Source organism: Numenius arquata, chromosome 3 (genome assembly GCF_964106895.1).
Source record: "Numenius arquata chromosome 3, bNumArq3.hap1.1, whole genome shotgun sequence".
Classification (NCBI taxonomy): domain Eukaryota; kingdom Metazoa; phylum Chordata; class Aves; order Charadriiformes; family Scolopacidae; genus Numenius; species Numenius arquata.
Genome location: NC_133578.1, coordinates 23489114 through 23508731, shown reverse-complemented (window position 1 = coordinate 23508731; position 19618 = coordinate 23489114). Strand labels below are relative to the sequence as shown.

Here is a 19618-nt window from a genome sequence, read left to right as displayed (position 1 = left end):
ACTGAGCATCGGTTCCTGTTGGAGCCTTAGCTTTTTATGATTTTAGTTATGATTACATAGTATCCAATGCTTACCATATGAACTAAAATTCAGACACAAAAAAAAATTACTATTCATGTAAATTACAGATTCAGATGCTTCATACTACTTGAATCCCGATTTTCCCAATTCATCTTGCCTAAATATGTACTATAAACTGATTAGGTTTTCCCTGAGCCAATCAGACTGCACAGGTGTTAAGCAAACTTCTATCAATAGATCATTGTGTTACATTTCTATTGATTAAAAGAAGTGCCTATCACATGAAAATGTTGGCAAAAAAATCAGAATTCTCTCATACCCTGGCACAAAGCTACAGTGCTCTTTAGCTCCAGTTGTACTCCATAATTAAAACATGTGCCTTCCAATTTCAAACTAAAATTCTAATTTCAAACCAAATAAATCAGTCCTGCTGGTCTATTGGTTAGAATAAGATTAATTATTGCTTTCTCTTAATTACTTCTTGGAGATACGTGATAATGACTGAAGTCCCACTGCCAATTACAAGCATCTGCTGGCTTCCAGGGACAGATTTACTCCCTTACAACCCTGAATTCATGGCCAAACTTGAGATAATCCTACAGGATTAGAGCTCCAGGATTGGCATGTAATGCCAGTTTAACGAACTGACCTCACTGAGACGCGATTTTGGCTGAGGTGGACGGTGCCTGCGTTGCACAGACACCAGTGACCCCAGCTGTACCTACACGTGCGAGGGGCAGCCACAATGTGCATCAGGGACGGGCACAAGCCCCCTCTCCACAGAGGGCCCCGTGTAGCCCCATGTTACCCCACGTAATCCCACAGGACACAGCTACACCCACCACACCTGAACAAAACAGCTGCAGCGAGAAAAACTCCGTGTCCTCACTTATGGTGAGCACTACTCAAGCCTCCAAAAAGGCATCGAGACACCTGACCCCATGCAGAGCTGAACCACGCCTTTGGATAACTGTGTGATGAAAAGATACTTTATAAACCCACACATTTCAACGAATTGAAAGGAGGTGGGAACTCACTGCCCCAGGCAGGCAGGCACCAGGCCTCAGCTTGTCAACTGCTGTTGACCAGTATTCAGCAACAACAGTTGGGTGAACCTCAACAAGAAAGCCTGTACCTTAATTTAATCAAAAGTAGCCCATCAGAGTTACTAAAATCGAAAGCAAAATACACCAGACGTAAGTTTCCGTTCTAACAGGTATTACAGAGTATTAAGCAGTGTTAGTGTAAGTAGTAAGATTTTAAAGTCCTCCCTGCTTTCATCAGTAATTTTTGAGAATTTGAGTAAGTGGTTGTGGCTCCTTCTCGACTGATAAAAACAACATTGGGAACTGGAACAGGTTGCCCAGGGAAGTTGCAGATGCCCCATCTCTGGATGTGTTCAAGGCCAGGCTGGATGGGGTTTTGAGCAACCTGCTCTAGTGGGAGGTGTCCCTGCCCATGGCAGGGGGGTTGGAACTTGCTGATCTTTAAGGTCTCTTCCAACCCTAACCATTCTATGATTCTATGAACTGGGAGTAGTTTCTGCACACAGCTATCTGAACTCCCTCCAATACTGCTCATGAAACTACCCTGGTCCCTTCCAAAAGGAAAGTTGCAGTTAACATGAGAAAACCATATCAAAAGAAATTGAGAAAACCGTATCAAAAGAAATCCAGAAAACCTCCAAGCTCCTGGAAGTGTTCCCCCACTCTGCAGTGAAATCCTTTTCCTCACTTACAGCCTGGAACTGTCTAAGGACAACATGATTTTCACAACATACTTTAGAGAAGAAAAACTGTCAGTGTTTCATTACATTTCTGTTTTGGAATAAATACTTCCTCAAAAAAAATCAAGTCAAAGGAGGGAGATCTTCAACATCTTTTGAAAGCAAATCCTGTTCAAAGTAAGTGGCTTCCATTGAGTAAATAACGTTTTGATCTTAACGAATATAAAAAATACCACAGGCTGCACTGAGATCAGATACTCTATCTCCCAAAGGTTTCTTCATTCCTTAAATTCTTTCCTTTTCCGTGGTATCTTCTACTCCAAACAAGGCATCACATCTTTGCCATCCTTTCTTTAAAAGTAACAGCAACACATCAATAGTGCCAGCTCTGAGCTTTAACAGACTGGAGCAGAAACCACTGGAAGTGTTTCCTGGGTAACAAACCATTAGCCATGTCCACATATAGGCAGAATAAATAGTCAGTGGTGTAAGTAATTTCCAATTTTGCAACCTTCATTGAGCACAAATGTCCAATTTAAGGTTGCTGTTCTCAGATAACAATGCTGGCACTGCAGACTTCACCCTTCATTGTATTTTCAGAAAGATGCCATACACACAAGGTGGGCAAATTTGGAAAGTGGTGAAGCTCAATGCTACGAAACTTCTTCCACCCCTGACTAGACAGGTAAGACTCCTGCATCCCTTTCCTCTCAGAATCCCAGTACTTGCTTGCAAAGACTTTCAATGGATTGAACAAAATGAAGAAATTAGAGTAACTACCACTAACTCACATTTGGATTAGATTTTAGTACCAAATCACCAGTCACAGTAACTAGTTGTATATCAAATGTTTAAAAGCTCCAGGCAGAGACCACTGATGTCAATGGGGAGGGCTCACAATGTAGAGCCCTCCATTAGAGGTGTATTTTCAGTCCTCTGTGCTAGTTTGGTCTCAACAGCTTTTAAATTTTATGAAAGGGGAGAATGGGAACATCTTAACCCCCGCAATATTTCAACATAACTGAAGTCGGTCAATGGGACAGATGCTGTGTTTGAATACTGGTGCAACAGAACCAAGTCACAGGATAGGAGCACCATGGACTAATTAGCAGAGAGATCACCCTTCCATACACTCGGGCTGCTAACGGGAACTGGAGCTGAACCACGGGACTGGGCTTCTCCAAAAAAAACCCTCACCCGACAAAATGCAGCCAATAACTATGTCAGCGGGGAACTCGTTCATGACACTTTTTACAGATACCCATCACAGCCTGTTATTAACAGCTATTTTAAGTGACTGATAATTCTCCTGATCTGCTACTCTACAGTTACATTTTCCAACTACCAATGCAAAGCCATGGCCAAGTACACCATTAATCTCTCTGCCCGGAGGCTTGGAACTTGAAGGACTGCCATTTTCATTTTATTTGTTTAGCCATTTTTAGGAAGCGGATTATCACAGAGGCTGGAAAAAGAAGCCAAAAGCGGCATAAGGAGTAGGGCAAGCTACTACAAAGCAAAACCGGAATTACAAAGATACCTGTTGTTCTGCAAAGGCCACTTATTATTGACTTTCTGAAAGTCACATGGAAAAATAAACCCCTTCCCTTCACAGTCCAGAGCCCAGTCTATTTGAAATAGCTTTTGCAGAACTCATTTTCATTGGTAGAAAGCATTTTTCCTACAAGAAACAGGCCAGTCTGCTCCAGAGTCCCATTTCAAAATACAGTTTTCCATTTCAGACACCACTCTCTGGCTTTTACCAGGAGGTAACTCACATTTTTCATATTGTCAAATAGCAAGTGAAATCTGCATAATACTTAACAGTTTTAGTGTCTCCCTTACAAGCTAAACATTCCTTCAGATTTAAGAGAAAGAACAACACCCGTGCCAGGCACAGACCTGAGCACAAAGTGATAGTGTAAAACATGTATTAGACGGCTTTATAATAAATCTATGATAAACTTAAGGAAGAAATAATGTTAAAGGGATTTGCACTCAGGTTTTCTAACACGGCAGTGCCTGTTACTGCATGAAATCTTCTTATAACAACATGGGGTTTAACTCAAGAAACGATAAGTGTGCCATTTAAAGAAACAAACTTGGGAGCCAATGCCCTTCCATCAGCCTGCATTAGGCTCACTGAAACCCCCCGGTCCCAACACTGCCAGTCGGGCACAACCCAGCTGCTCTCCGCTATGGGCAGTGATGGTGGTTTAAGGCAGCCATCCCGACAGCAGGGAGTTACTGCTGTGGTCAGTGTTTTGTGGACATGCTCACTCTACAGGCTCAAGTAAGCAAGTACATGACAGAAACCAGAAATTGCTGCCTCCCGCACCTGGGCTGCTGGCCATTCTTGCCATAGAAAACCTCTGAATTCAGATTTAAACTGCTATGCATTTGCAGAGCTTGTCTTTGTATCGCCCCCAACACATGCCACCTTCATTTGTACATCACGAAAAATGAAAGGAGAATCACATCATCTATTAGGTACATATTTTAGAAAACAAACAGGGAAGTAATCAAAACATGGAAACAGGTGTTCAGTCTTCCCCCCCCCCCCCCAAAAAAAAAGCAATCTGAAAGCGCAGTGCTCCCACTCAGCATTTGAAGGCAGTACTTGTTAGAGTAACAACCATAACAGGCACATACTGTTCATCAACATGCCAAAAGCTGTTTTAAGAAAAAAACTGCAGGGGTTTTAATACAGAGCAGAACAAATATTTGGGTTGAAATGTCATTCCTCTATTTCCTTCACTGAATGAAGTATGTTGGTTTCATTTATGACGATAATGAAACCATTAAAAGTCATGAAAGAAGTACAGTAAGAGGGACGGACATTTCACATGAGCCTCAATGGCCAATATAACATGCTACAGCTACTGCTCCCACAGCCATGCAGTATTTTAAGAGCAATTGCTCCCCAAGCAAACCCAAGCCATGGTTCCTTCACCCACGCATCCAATTTAAGAGACTCCTCCTGCTCCTTCTTTTCCAGACTTAGCACCTTCCCCCTCTGAATTGTGGGGGAAAAACAAGACAAGTAGAAACCTCTTGCACTAGATACACAGCCACAGAAATGGCAATATGCGACTTCGGCATATTCACCATCTGAACAAAACAAGCTCATCCCGTTCAGCTGAAGCGTCCCAAGCAGAGCCCCCGTGGAAGCTCGCCCCTGCCAGACCGACACTGGCACTCTGAGGCAAGCCCTGCCCTCCCCACTGCCAACAGCAGCCCACGGCACCGCAGAGAGGTGCCCTGCGGGAGCGGGTACAGAGCTCTGCCTGTGCAGAAATGGCATGTACCTTCCCTATACCTAATCCCCAACAAATGTTCCAGAGAACGAGTGCACAGGCACTTCAACAGCCCAAAGTCACTTGCACGCTAAAGTACAGATTTCAAATTATTCTTGCAGTCTTAAAACCATCTTAGCCCTCGGTTAAATGCATGTAACAGGATCCACAGTTTGAGTACAGCTTTTCTTCAAGCCATGAACTTAATCACAAAAGCAGATGTGTCACTGGGCACATCTACTGACACATAGTCCGCCCGCTCCTTCAAATCAACTGAAAACACAGGCAGTCGAATCACTTGGAAGAATGTCACTCCAATAAGGAGTGGAGTAGGAGGTTTGCAGGCGAACCGAGTCATACAAATGCCCATGCCGTTGGGACACTTAAGGAGCCTTTTATGTTCCTTGTAGATACTGAAACACCCATCAAAAGAGATCAACAGAAATAAATCCTATATCCACAAGAAACTTCTCCATATACACATTTGTGGGAGAAGAAGCAATTACATTTTGCTATGAGTAGGAATGTACAAACTCTGAGAATTTCAACCAGTTTTCAAAACCTAAGAACAAGATTTTTCTGTTTGCAAAATAACTTACACTTGAGACTATGCCAAGAAACCCACTGCATTCTCTTCCGTTACATACTGCTCCCCCTCCACACGCGCACACGCTTAATTTTTACATGCCTCCCCCTCACTTTTTTCCCACTTTTCACCACTCCCCACATTCTCACTTAAGCAGAACCTGGAATGAATTATTTGTTTTCAAGTATTTTTAACACCCTGTGTTCCTGTAGGCTGAAAGTTGTGCGAACAATATTTGCTAGTACTAAGATTGGATCTGACGTGACAACAACAAAAGTATTATTCCACTATATGCAGGAATAAGAGCTTGGCTGAGAAGAGAGAAGAAACCTACCTCTTCACCAATATTCTGGGGCCACACTTCATAATTATCAAACATTTCTCTAGCAGAAAAGTAAGTTGAGCGGACGAAAAGTTTACTGGGACTTGCATAATTATGCCATATTTGTAGTAGCAGCTACAAGAGTTGGCTATGTAAGAAAAAAATCTTGCTAGTTTATTTTAGCATCTTTGGCCAAGAAAATAATCCGATTTTTCACTTCAGGTTTGTTTCACACTAAAAAAACATGGATAATTAAATTAAACCATGATCTCTTTTCACACACTCTGCTAGACGAGGCTAAGGTCTAAGAGCCAGCAGATCTAACCACTATGGAGCTTCCACAGCACCAATGACGAAATGCAAGGCTGACCAATCTTTGTAATTCCCTTACAAGAGTAATGTGAAAAAAAGTTGAGAAAACAAGGACACAGAAAATTCAACTACACACGACGATAATGTGCTTGCTATCAGCAACAGCTGGTTGCCACTTTTGAGCACTTCCAGAATAAACATGAATTTCCCTCAGACCTTTGACCTGTGCATGTGCTGCTGAGCAAACAACCTCGGGCATTCATTACAGGGGTGATTCGTTCCCAGCGTATCTGCAATCTTTTTTGGCTTTGTTTTTTTTAAAGATATATTTTATAGACCTGCTTTTGAGGCGGGTAATGATGCCAGCTGAAACAGGCAGAAGCCAAGCTCATTTAGCTCCATTTGAAAAATTGCCTGTCATCTTCACTAAAAAGGAAACGCCGCTCAGTCTCCGTAAGAAAGGCTGTCATTCCTATGGACGCTATCTACCAGCAAACTCAACAACACTGACCTTATTTGCTGTTCCTTGTTTTTCAAAAGATCTTCCAAAGTCCTTGAAAGTAGAAAACAAATGCAAAGAATACAGCTGAAAAGTAACCCAGAAGGTCACTAGCTAACAGTGAAATCCAGCACAGGATCCATGGATGTCACCCTGGAGGACCCAAGGACATTTTTATGTGGTGAACGGCATCTAGATAGGCAGCATCCCATGAACACCTCTTGCTTCTGGTCTTGATCTTGCAGACATTCTCCCTTCCAAACACAGTCAAAACATCCTCACGCATATTAGTACAACTGCTTAACGGAAATCGAAATTAGGAAATGACATATTTTTAGATGCAGTTCTGTAAGAGGAAACAAGAAAAACAGCCAACGCTCCAACAGAGCCAAAACTGGTCAGTCCATACTAGCAAATGCTCCAAAAAATCACAATGCAAGAACCAGTACTTTTTGCCTTTTACTATCACTTTGATACAAAATCCAAAGTACTCAGGTACTTCACAGCAGAATACATCTGGCCTGCTCTTCAGACTAAACCAACATAACTGCAATTCTCTTTTCTAAAGCAGTAGTTATGGAATTCTCAAAATAGTCTTGGAAAATGTGATGTTCACAATACCTTAAACCCAGGGGAAGGGCATTTTAGTAAGAATACAATACACTGCATGCTAAAGTTGTGGAAGGAGCTTTATTAACCTGTGGTTCGGTTCATTTTTAATATACTGAAGAATTACCTTAAAAATGGAAGTGAGACTTTTTTTTTCCACATTCACATTTGATTTTCTAGCCTAAATTCTTCTGCCATTACTTTCAAAGCAGCAACTTGCTTGTATATATCTCAATCAACAATAGCCAATGCTAATAAATAAGTCAATGTTTTCCAGATCCTTCTGTATACTTCAAATTTCTTCAAATATTCCTGTGCCATATCTACTCTTGCTAAATACCACTATGAGGTGTTAATTTTCCACCTAATGTTTCACAGTACAGACCACCATCTGCTCATTCAATAATATTGATTTTCGCTAACTTGTTTTTAAATAGCCATTTGCCTGATAGCCTAATCTCAGTCTTGTCTTTTCCACAGAATACATCCCCAAAATGTGGCATTTTTACAGTTATGTCTAGAATGATTCATCCAGCCCGAGGCTGGCTATGAAACAACTAAACAACAGCTGATTGAAAACAGCAGTTCTTCTGAAATGAATGAGGTATCTCCTATGAAAACTTACCAGATTGCGTTCCTTACAAAACTGAGTGTTGCTCTGGCACACGCGGAAAGGGTTTTGGGTAGAGTCTAACAGAGGAGAGAAGAATGACCCATGCTGACCGGTGAACAATTTACTGCTGTAACACGCCAGGCAACCCAATATACTCATTTGGGAAATGTTCTGGTTTATTTTGTGGAGGGTCCAGACAGCAACAAATTAGATCAGCAAACCATTCTTCTCTGCTTGTTATCCTTCAAGAAAAAAACGTTTATGAGAAGCCAACCTACCTGTCCTGCTTCTGCATAAGTTTTTCTTTGTTATTTACAAATTAACATTAGCAGCATTAGTAATATATACTACACAGAAAATTGCAGTCATCTTAGCAAGCACCATAACCGCGAGTTTGTGCTCCTCTTCATTCCTATTTTACAGTTAAAGAAATAATATCACTATAAATTACATTGAGATTTCTGGATGAAAGAGCCTACACAACTGCAGAATAATCATTAAAGGGCAGTCAACAGTACAGAGGCTTCTCAGAAACTTAAATAAAAAATGTTCAATTAAAAACACTTAATTTGACAGTCATATTACAAAGACTTACATTTGTCTTGTACAGCTACAGATCGGATCCATCAAATAGTCCAGGTGCAGACCGATGGGGCTAGTCAGTATTTCTGAAGATACAACACAGACTATTTATTATTTCCTGCCACGGTACAAGACAATTTTCTACTAGATCATAACAAAAAAAGGGATGAATTAGGACTCACTACACAGGTGAATGGTATTTTTAGTAGTAGATGATGCAGTACCTAAAACTCCACATCTGGATGAAGATAGATCCATACCTGATGGCAGGGTTGCCTTATGGTTTATTCTTTAAGTATACAGAACCATAGAATCGTCTAGGTTGGAAGGGACCTTTAAGATCATCGAGTCCAACCGTTAATCTAACACTGCCAAAACCACCAGTAAACCGTGTCCCTAAGCACCACATCTACCCGTCTTTTAAATGCCTCCGGGGATAGTGATTCCACCACTTCCCTGGGCAGCCTGTTCCAATGTTTGGTAACCCTTTTGGTGAAGAAATTTTCCTAATATCCATCCTAAAACCTTCCCTGGTGCAAATTGAGGGCATTTCCTCGTGTCCTCTCACTATGCCAGCTTAAAAAGTCAATTCACCATCAAAGCAGCCAGCACAAGAGTGAAACTGATCCAGAAATTGTAGCATATCTTCTGACAATAATTCTGACACAGCTGGGCCTCTGTGCCCAACACCATCAGTACATCCCACCTCTCTGTGCCTTGAAACCTCTTTGCTGCTCAAGACCTCAGAAAACTTGGAAAATGACAACAGAAACCAAAGGAAAACTGTGTCCTCAAATAAAAATGCTAAATTTTAAGATTCTGGCTCGTAGATAATGTAATGATACAGTGCTCCCTTTAATGTCCCTGGTGCAGAAGGATTCCTGGCACATCTGTCCCAAATCCTGCGGTTTGGAACACAGAAACACACAGAAAGCAAGCCTTGTGTTGTGCATCCTACATACTTGAGATACTTGAATGGTTCACTCTACATTCCTGTATCTTGATCAATATTCTGTCTCCCCTGCTTTCTACCCTTCTGTAGCTGATGGCGTCACACTGTAAGTCTAAAGAGCACCATAAATTTTCCTGTGCCAGTCAGTCTGTAAGACTGGGACAGCAAAGAGCTTCAAGCAGCTCTCAAGACGCCAGCACCACAGAGAGCCTTGATTCCTCGCTCATCTCCAGCAGCACACACACCCCAGCCAGCACCCCATCTCTCTGCATGCAGGGAACTGCAGAAAACACCACTTCTCCAGCTCGCTCCCACCTCAGGTTTTAGATGATAAGTGGTTATGCTCTTCAAATACATTTTAGCCCACCCAACTTAGAACTACAGTTCTCAAAACAAACTATACATCAGACTAAAAGGCTATAGGATGCCTTCTCCAGCCCAATATTTACAGCAAAGGACTACAACTCCTTTTCACAATGGAATACCTCGTGGACAGTTTCACTGAGAGCTTTATGTCAGATATGCATAGATGTGTCTGCTTTGCCCATCTGTGCATGTCCACATGAGCTTAGTGTGAAAAGCAAGAGAATAGTTGCTGGTGTTTCCAACTGTGAGCCCTCCTCATAACACTTTTCTGCCCAGCCTTCAGGCATCATTAAGCAGAGTTGTCAAGACCCACAGCCCCAGCTCTAGAACACAACTTGTCAGGAAGAATGCTTTTCCATTGTCCTTAACTCCTATTTTGTGCAGTTCATTAGTTTTCATTCACTTCAGTAAAGAGCAAAGCCTTTCTCCTCCTTCCTAAGATCAAGGTCTGTCCTTGCGTTGTAGTTTTTTGTTCCAGTTTTAGAGGATGCAAGATTAAGTTTTTGATCTGTTCCTGAGACACGTCCAATACTTTGGCTGCAACAGAGCTCACTGGGCTAGCATATGCTGTGTTCATGAGGGTTGATTTATATCCTAATGTTATTTAATAAGAACTACCTGGCATAAATTCCATCCTTTTAGAAAGGGATGAGTACAACAGACTTGGACCAGAGGAACTTAAAGTAATTTTGGTTAATTGAGCCATCACTTATATTTTAATGCTCTTGGAATGGCTTGGGAGGTCTGTGTTTTACACACAGTAACAGCTTACAGAACACCCTTCTCTTTCCAAACATACAGTCTGAAGAGAGAAGAATCTGTGCCTCCACAAGTTTCCATTCACATCTACTGAGACATTTAAAAATAAGAAAGCATAAGCCAAAACGCTTCTATGCCCATCATCACCTCTACCCTGTAATGCTCTAGCAACCCCACCAAAGATATGGTACCTCTTATATTAGGAACTGATTCATCCACCAGGCTCAGTGTAGATAAAACCAAAAAGCTATGAAACCAAGGAGTTATATCAGGTACAAGCATCTTCCAGTAAGAGCATAACAATTTTATGATCTGTAATTGAAGCTGATAGCCTAGGCTGTTTCTCAAAATTGGAATCTGCACATAAGGCCATTTATCATTGCTGCTGACAAAAGGCATATGCTACAGTCCTTACTCACGCAAGGCTCCCATTAGCACAGCCATGAGTTTTGTTAATTCTTAATAACACCAGCGTAAGAAAAATAACACATCTACCACAGGGTTACTTAAAATTCTTATGCACTTGCAGGTGACTGTAGAAAAAAAACAATATCTGAAAAGTATATGACCTCTTGAAAAACAAGTTTCTCAAGAGGATGGAGGACTGGGATAAGAGTTTTGCCACGCACTGTGTGGGAAGGCTAGCTTTACACTATGAACATCTATCACACCAGTGAATGCTGCAGTGGAGTCTGTGAACACACAGAGCTAATAGCAAAGCGTATCTTTCTTGACACAGCCTTTTTAGAGCCACCCGGACTAAACTGTCCTGGCAGAAGCACATTTTTGCTGTATGACCTGTGATTTCACTAGTGCCTTGCAGGGTCTGCTCTTTTTCCACACTGATGAAAGTGGTTACACCAGTGCAACTTCCTTGTGTGCATCAGCTCAATGCTCCATTTCATCCTTCTTGCTTTAGTGGAGTTCTGCAGGACTAAGTGCACAATTCTTTCCTGCTCATTTGAGGAAAACAACAAAAACAAGCAAACAACAAAAAAAATGCTGACCTCTCCTTTTCCACCTGCAAGAACGAGAGTCTGATAGTGAAAATTATATGACAATTTCCAATCTTTTGTATACTAACCCATAAACCTGTCAGCTATGTCTCTGCCACAGACAACCCACTGCACAACTCAAACTTAGCACTGGGAAAAAGCTTGCCTTCTGCAGTTTGACTCCGTCCACATTCTTCCCCCTTACGCAATGTAAATTTACCTTCTCATTTCTTTCACCCATGATATTAGTGTGATGGATCTCCTGTTTAAAAATCTTCCCTTTCCCGTACCACTACAGGGAAACTTAAACTACTCCTCCCTCCTCCTTCCCAACTTCATTTGATCCTGACCTTTGCCACATCTATCTTGAACGTAGACAAACTCCTCTACTATCACAAATTAAGAAACTAATCAAGCATGCTAAGCAGGTTATCCAAGAATAACTTGCATAGACAAAAACAGAGACACTCAATTAAAAAAACAATACTAAGTGCAATGAGACAGTAAGGACACAAGTCTTGGGGGGGGAGGAAAAATAATAATACATCCTTTTTTTTTTAATTGACGGTAGCATTAAAGACCAGCTTTATTAAAATGTTCAAATCTTAAGGATGTACATATGCACTGTTATTAATTCAATCCACCTGAAGTTTGAATTACACTACACCACCTCTGCAAGCAGAAATTGTCATTTTCCGCTACAGACCAACATAATCCAGCTCTTTTGTTGCTGGAGTAAAGTGTCTGTGAGCACAAGCCTTCAGTCCGCTGGCTGAATGCCAGCGAGGATGCACTGCAGCAGCACAGCAATGTCAGCAGCCCTGCTGACCTCAGGCAACTTGGTTACGTATTGATGCAACAGCTCGCAGTACAGACACGCAGTATCAGCAAAACCTGTCACAACGGAAAATTTCAGGAAGATACTGCAATTTTTAGGACTTTGTGGCTGCAAATGCTCAGTGCAGTCTTGACATAAAGTGCCTCTCCACAGCTTTCAACCACACAGCTTTTGAGCTGATGAGATCTTGAATACTGATTACTACAATCTTTTTTTTTTTTGCCTTAAACAATAACAAGCCCATGTGAATTCAGCTCCATATTTCTACTGAATATCAGAATTACTTTGCAAGTAAAGTTACACACAAATTGAGGTGTTCTTGAGGGCTTGTGTTCTAATTCAAGATATTTGCTCAAAATCATTGTTAACTACAACCAAAAAAGGACTGGAATGGGCCCGCTGGACATCTTACATAGAGTAAGTACACACACATATCATCCATATATATATTCTACTTATGTAATTTTATATATACGTGACTACACTCACTATATATATAGTGAATAGCTAGTAATAATATATTTATTATAATAGTAACATAAATATTATATATATATACTATATAGTAACTAATACACATATATAGCGAATGTAGTCCCCATTTACAGATGCTGGATGCACTTACATTCTCCATCACAGGACTACTTAAACTTTAACCACATTACTCATATAGCTACACTGTCCCTGATTCTCAGGCCCCTCCAAGTTACAAACCTTTTTCCAGTCTGCAGACGAAAACGCACTGCAGTTGTGCCACCACCCCTTTGCAGGACCAGAACTCCCTTATTTTCATCATATTGACAGATTAAAAACAGAACAATTTTATACAGGGCAACAAGCCCAGCTCTCTTAGAGCTCCATTAGCCTTTTCTGCTACCTGATTCACTGTGCTTGATAATGAACCAGGACTGTACACAGAAATCCAGGCAGGCTGCCCTTAGTACCTCCAACGTTAATGCTCCCCTGATGCACATTAAGGTTGTACTGGGCTGTTCTTCACACCCACATGCCATTAGCAGTCCACTTGCAGTCACTCTGAATTAATAAAAGTTTTTCTCCTCTCCAACTGACAAACTTGCTAACTTTTCTTACCCAAAGATACTCACAAAGAAAAATGAAATCCTGACACTAGTCTGTAGCCTTATACTCGGTACCATTTACAAATAAAGTCAAAGCAGTTGCACAGTCATCTACCCCTATGGGTGGGAGTTAAGTAATTCCTCATTAGCAAACGTGGCATTAGTAGCTAACACTAATAAATGAAAAGATTGCCATTCAAAGCTAATACTCAATCCACAGTATCCTGTGACTAAGAAGGAAAGTAATCAAAAGTAAATACCATGTTTAATCAAAGGCTATTTCAGCTGTACCTTTATTTGTCACACTTCCTAGACTCCCCACCCTCATCTTTACAGAGGATTCTCATAATGCTTAACACTGAATTATCCGGTGTGAGGAAGAGGGAACCATTTCACTTAAGAACCACTTAAGTGAGGCAAGAGAAAAATTACACATCATTTAGTTCGTTTTACCAAGCCTTGCTTCAAGCCACAGACTAAAACAGCCCTTGAGCAGAATTCACCTTTTTCACCTTCTTTCATTTGCCTGTTTTTCCAAGGACTGAGTGATCTTGCATATATCTGTTACAACCCATTTCTAATTTTGTAAAATTGGAGGGGAGGGGGTGCTCGGGTTGGCAGGGTTTTTTTGAATGGGGGTCCCTGCCAGATGAGAACCCAAGTATCACTTCAATGATGAAATGGAGTTGATGTATTTTTGTCAACTACTTAACAGTGTTCACACTCAAACTGTAACTGGGCTTTGAAGTTGGCATCCATTCGAGAAGAAGGGGTAAAACAAATACTTCTGACTAAGAGATAGCTGCACATAAAGCCACTTTTGCAGTAGAGATAAGACACAGACCAAAATGCGGTTGGGAATGCAGAACAACTACTAAAATTCCTGCTACAGGCAGCGTTCAGGCACTAGACATACTTGTTTCTCAGTAGGAGACCTCAGTATGACCTCCATTCCCATTACTTTCTACGTTCACCGAGTACCTGGACAGCAGACACTGTTTGTTCCACCTATAAAGAGTCAAGCTATTTAGAAACCGCATGTGGTTTCTATGAAACAGGCCACACAAATTGTTTGATACTAGTTCAACGTTGCTCATTTTCAGCTGATATAAATATGCAGCCCAACACAGGAGGCTTCGCTTCAAGTTTCCCCCCTCAAAACTCCCATCTGTTTCGTGAGACATAAAGCAAGCTAAGCACACCTCTGTCCCTGTGAAAGACAGTCACAGGTCAGCATGTATAATGTTCTGTTACAGCCACGCACTACTACTCTTACAGATGGGAAAATAATGCTCAAAGTGACTATAACATGCCTGTGTGATGTAAAAGGTTTTGTTCCAAGAGTACTACCCAGCAGCTACCCAGGATGACACTCAAATTCTTCATGCTAAAACTCATGAATAGATTTTTAAAAGGGCCAAGACATCTCATACTCAGAAGCGCACATCACCATAAAATGCAGTTTCTCTAGCCTGGTTTTGTCTCTGTTAGATACCCTTGCTTCTCATGAAAGCCTGGATTCAGAAAGCCATGTAAAGGCAGATAGCATCTGGCTCTGCTCTGTCCCCAGATTTGGATTGCCTGAGGAAGCACTTATACATACAATACAGAACTTTCATGCTAATAATCTCTGAGGCATTTCAGCCAAGTATTACAGACTAGCTTGAATACTGTGACCGCTCTTGTGTTTCTGCTTTCTCAGTAATAGGCTTTCTGTCTCTGCATATTCTGACACGCTCATTCTATGTGTATTGACAATACAACAGGAAACTAACAAGCTTCAGGCACTGCTTTCTTAGTAGAACTAAAATGAGACCAATGCAAGAGTAATCCTGTCAAAAATTAAGATAAAGGTCTCTGAAAAGGAGCTCACACATTTATATTTCATTCTTGAGGATACCACAGGTCATTTTGTCTACTAGATGGAAGACAGAATGAGGGTATTTGTGATTTATACTCCTTTACACACTGAAATTTTTGTTAAATCAGAACGCAAATGTGAGCAAAATGGGCCCACAGGAACTTTAAGTAAGTTTCCCAGCTAACTTTAATGAACGGTACGATTTCCTTCCAGCTTCCTTCTCTCGTTATCTCTATATGGGTTATGGCCTTTGTCCTCCCTTGAATTAAGACCAAATATTTGGGGAAGGGACGTTTATTTAATAACACAATAACACCACCTTATGCAAGACACACTCCATCCAGCACTACTGGATAGGGTGGGGTCAGGCACTGCTCAAATACGGTCACGAAGATCCTGAAGATGCACAAAGGAGCCTGACTTGGCTTCCTGATTGTCCCCAGAGAAGTTCCCAGCTTCCACCCATACGCCACCAACATGGATTTACTCTTCCGGACTTCCTCCCACCTGCGCTCCCGGGCAGGTTCCGTCTTGAACAGCGTTACCCGAGGCCGGGTACGAAGAGGGAGCGCAAACCCCGAGGAACCCGGACAGACACCCGCAGCCCCGGGACACCGGCGGAACATCTCGGCGCTGCCGCGGGCCGCCGCCTCCGCCCGGGGGCCCCGCCGCCTGCCAGGGGACACCGCTGCGGCGGCCGAGGCGGGAAGGTTTCCCGGGCGGGGGGAGCCAAGAGGGAGTGGCTATCGCTCGCTCCCCCCTTTCTCGCCCAGTCTCCCCGCAAACCACCGGGGAAGCCGGGGCAGCACCTCGTCCCCCGGCCCGCTCCCGCCGCTCCTCGGGGCGGCCTGCGGCGCCGCAGCACGCCGCGGGCAGGTGCCGCCCCGGCCACCCCGGACCCCACACACAGCCCCCGCCCCACCGCCCGGCCCGGCCCCGGCCCGCTCCTCCACCGGCTAGGGGCTGGCGGCTCCGGGAAGTTTCCCGGCGGTGGAACGGAGAAGGGTCCCCGCGGGCGGTACCCGGGGAGCACTTACAGCCGTTTCTCCTGCGGCTGCAGCTGCCGGTGCATGGCCAGGGAGAAGCCGAAGAGGCTGCCCGGTTCCCCGCGGCGGCTGATCACGTTGTCCGTGTCCAGGTTGAAGGCGCCGGCCAGCCCCGGCAGGAGGGGCAGGTAGAAGAGGAGCGCGGCCGCCATCTGCCCTTGCCGGCTACGAGAACCTGCCACCGCCGCCGCTCCCCGCGCTGAGGGCGCCCGTTGTGGCCCGCCGGCTCCGTGCTCGGTGACGGAGCCCGCCCCGCCCCGCCCCGCCCGCCCTCCGCCGCCTGCCCGGCCCCCGAGCGGCGGCTCCCGCCGAGCAGCCCCGCGCCCCCGCCGCGGAGAGGGCGGGTACGGCACAAAACGTCCCCGGGGCCTGGGGTCCCTCTCCCCCGGGAAGGGCAGCCGAGGGCGCCGCACCGCTCGGCGGCCCCGCAGGGGGGGACACCGCCTCCCGCGCCCTACAACCCGGGTGTCGGGACAGGGCCGCAGGTGAGGGCCGGGCCGGAGCCGAGGGGAAAGGGATGGACCCCCCACGGGCACAATCAGAGGTGACACCGGTCTGGGTACAGCTCAGCGGCACGTCCGGGTACCGAACACCTTGCCGAAACGCTCCAAGGGTGATTTGGAGCTATAGACAGCGTGACTCCTGTATACAGGTGCTTCTCGTACTCAGTCTGTATTCCCCAAACAACACATCCACGAGAAAATGAAAAAAAAAAAAAAATTAAAAAAAAAAATCCTCTTTCCCCGCCTCAAAAGGACGGAGACTCCAGCCTTCATGAGTCTCCTCCAGCATCTATCTCTGAACAGATCTGAGAATTTCTTACCCTTGCCTTTTGATTGTTTGAAAACAATATGTGGGTTTGGATCCCAGATCATTTTACCTTGTGTTTTCACCCGTAACTCCAAAAGGGTATTTGCAATCATACCTTAACGTACTTTATCCACCCAAGTGGGAGAGAGAGGTTTTGGTCTGTTTGTAACAGACGCTTAGTTAGTGCTCTGGTTTTGGGACGGGGATGTAAGGTTTCAAAACCTCACGGGTGCCAAGCAGCATGACAATACTCAGTTCTTCTTTTCTACTAATATCCAGGATATGAAGAGACACGCTTGTCTTCCCACACAAGAGATTCCAGAGAAAGTGAGAAAAGAGCAATTGAGACACAGCACTCAAACATGTTGATAGTCCAAATAACTCCTTCTGGAACAATACTCTGCTCCCATGGAGTTAATCCAGGCTACTTTTTCCAGAATAATTATTCTAGGATAACTCCATGTACAGACAAGTCTTTGGCTCAAGTCCAAAACACTCTTGATCAAGAGAAAGGGAGAAAACACACCAGAAATGTGCATCTAATGTGGAAACAAAACATTTTGTTAAATTAGGCTCCCAGATATTTATTGCTAATAAAGTCCTTCCCTGCTTTCTCTTCATGCCCAACTCATTCAAAGTCTTAATCCAGCGTTCAATCACTTCACAGCCACTGCCACAGCAGAAAACTGTACAGGCATAAACACTGCCCTACAGTTTCACTAAAGCACCCATAAGGGGGAAGGGTCTCAGCCTAATTACAAGTTGGCTTACTGCAATCCACAGGTTTCACAGTAATTAGTAAAGATTTGAAAACAAGTCTTTTAAAATAGCGTTGAGTTCTGTACCAAAGTCTTAGCAGTTTGCCCTTCAGAACCATTTAAACTTGCATGCTTATAACACTCTTATAGTAACTACAGTTACTTTTTAAGTAATGCTTGTACTCAATAACTTGTGTAAGGAGTCACAGAATACTTTCATCCAGAGCCATCTGAATGATACTGGCACGTTCAGTTCATCTGCCTCCTCCCCTTTTCTCCCTCCCTCCCTCTAACCAGCGCTGCCTGGGCACGTTGTACCTGTTGTTATCCACAGAGGCTGCTGAGGGGAGACAGAGTTTTCTCATCTCCAAATGCAGTAACAACCATTCCAAGACACAGTTACATTAAAACCTGTCTCAAGTGACCACAGCAGGAACAACAGAAATAGACTGTATACAGGGTGGAGCAGAACTGCACACAAACAGCTTAGCGTTACCTTGGATGGTCTCTCATCATTGCGTACTATTTTCATTTGCTCTAGATGAGAGAAAGAAAAAAAAAAAAAAAGAGTTTAAAAAAAAAAAAAGTCAGTTTCCTTCCTTTGCTCTTCCTCCAAAACAAACACGCTGTGGGTTATCTATAACTAGCATGTACTTCAGGAATTCCTCTTTTGTACCATCCCTGTATAAAGGGGGACCAAGATGAGGTATGATGACCAATTAAACGTGAGCGCTCTGCTATGCATAACAGGGCAATTCTAAGAAAGGCAATGGCCAGATCAAAGCTGTCTCTCTTATTTTTCGTAACAAACGCTCTGCTATTGCCGAGGTTTTAAGCTGTCTGCTTATTAATGGTGTGATGATACTCGGCCAAAGGGCTACAAGGTGTTTGCCTGCTGTGTCTACATATTGAGCAAGCCTTACTGCCAGCAATGCTTTCCTTCTCCATACAACCGTGTAGTTAATTACAAAGGAAAAAAAATAATTTCTGGAAAATAGAGAGGTGGGATGGAAAAGCTAGAGCTTGGCAAGACATTTTAGGCTTTCCCTAGAAGGAAGGGAAGGCACAATGCTTTACATTTCTGAACTTTTATCTTTTATATGAACAAAACACGCTACGCAAAGAAATACACAACCTGTGGATACTCAGCTGTGCAGCTTTAATGCAGCACATCAAATGGTCCTGAAAAGCCGAAATATGTAAACATCCCTTTCCCATTTAATTTTTTTTAAAAAAGGGCTTGATTTTATAATTGATGTAATTCCAGATGAAAAAAAAATTATACAGGCTAAAAAGGTTTCATTCTCTGTGCAAGTTTTAAAGCTACAGAGTTGTTTCAGTTCAGAAACATAAACTGGTTTTAAGTGTTAGTAGCCTGGATCAACCTTCTGGATGGTTTCTCCCGAATGCTATACACACACCATTTTTAGAACTGCATGTTCTCCAAATTATTTACATTTATTGAACGGATGCATCTCAATAGCTACAATAAACAGTTGAATTTTTATGCAACCAAGCTATCAGACTATTTTTGCTAGTATATCCTCTATGTCTGCTCTTGGTTCTCTGTTAACAGTGACATCAGAAC

General features: G+C 43.1%; 1 protein-coding gene across 5 annotated transcripts in view; it reads right to left on the bottom strand.

Annotated features, from left to right (window-relative positions):
• The window catches only part of ITGA6 (integrin subunit alpha 6), a 44487-nt gene extending 27930 nt beyond the window's left edge, over nt 1–16557 (bottom strand). For all 5 annotated transcript variants that reach the window (XM_074146072.1, XM_074146073.1, XM_074146074.1 and 2 more), the window contains exon 1: nt 16454–16557. In XM_074146072.1, the coding sequence (XP_074002173.1) occupies nt 16454–16488 (35 nt within the window). In that variant the 5' untranslated portion in view covers nt 16489–16557. The remainder of the gene's footprint in view (nt 1–16453) is intronic.
• Between the last annotated feature and the right edge of the window lie 3061 nt (nt 16558–19618).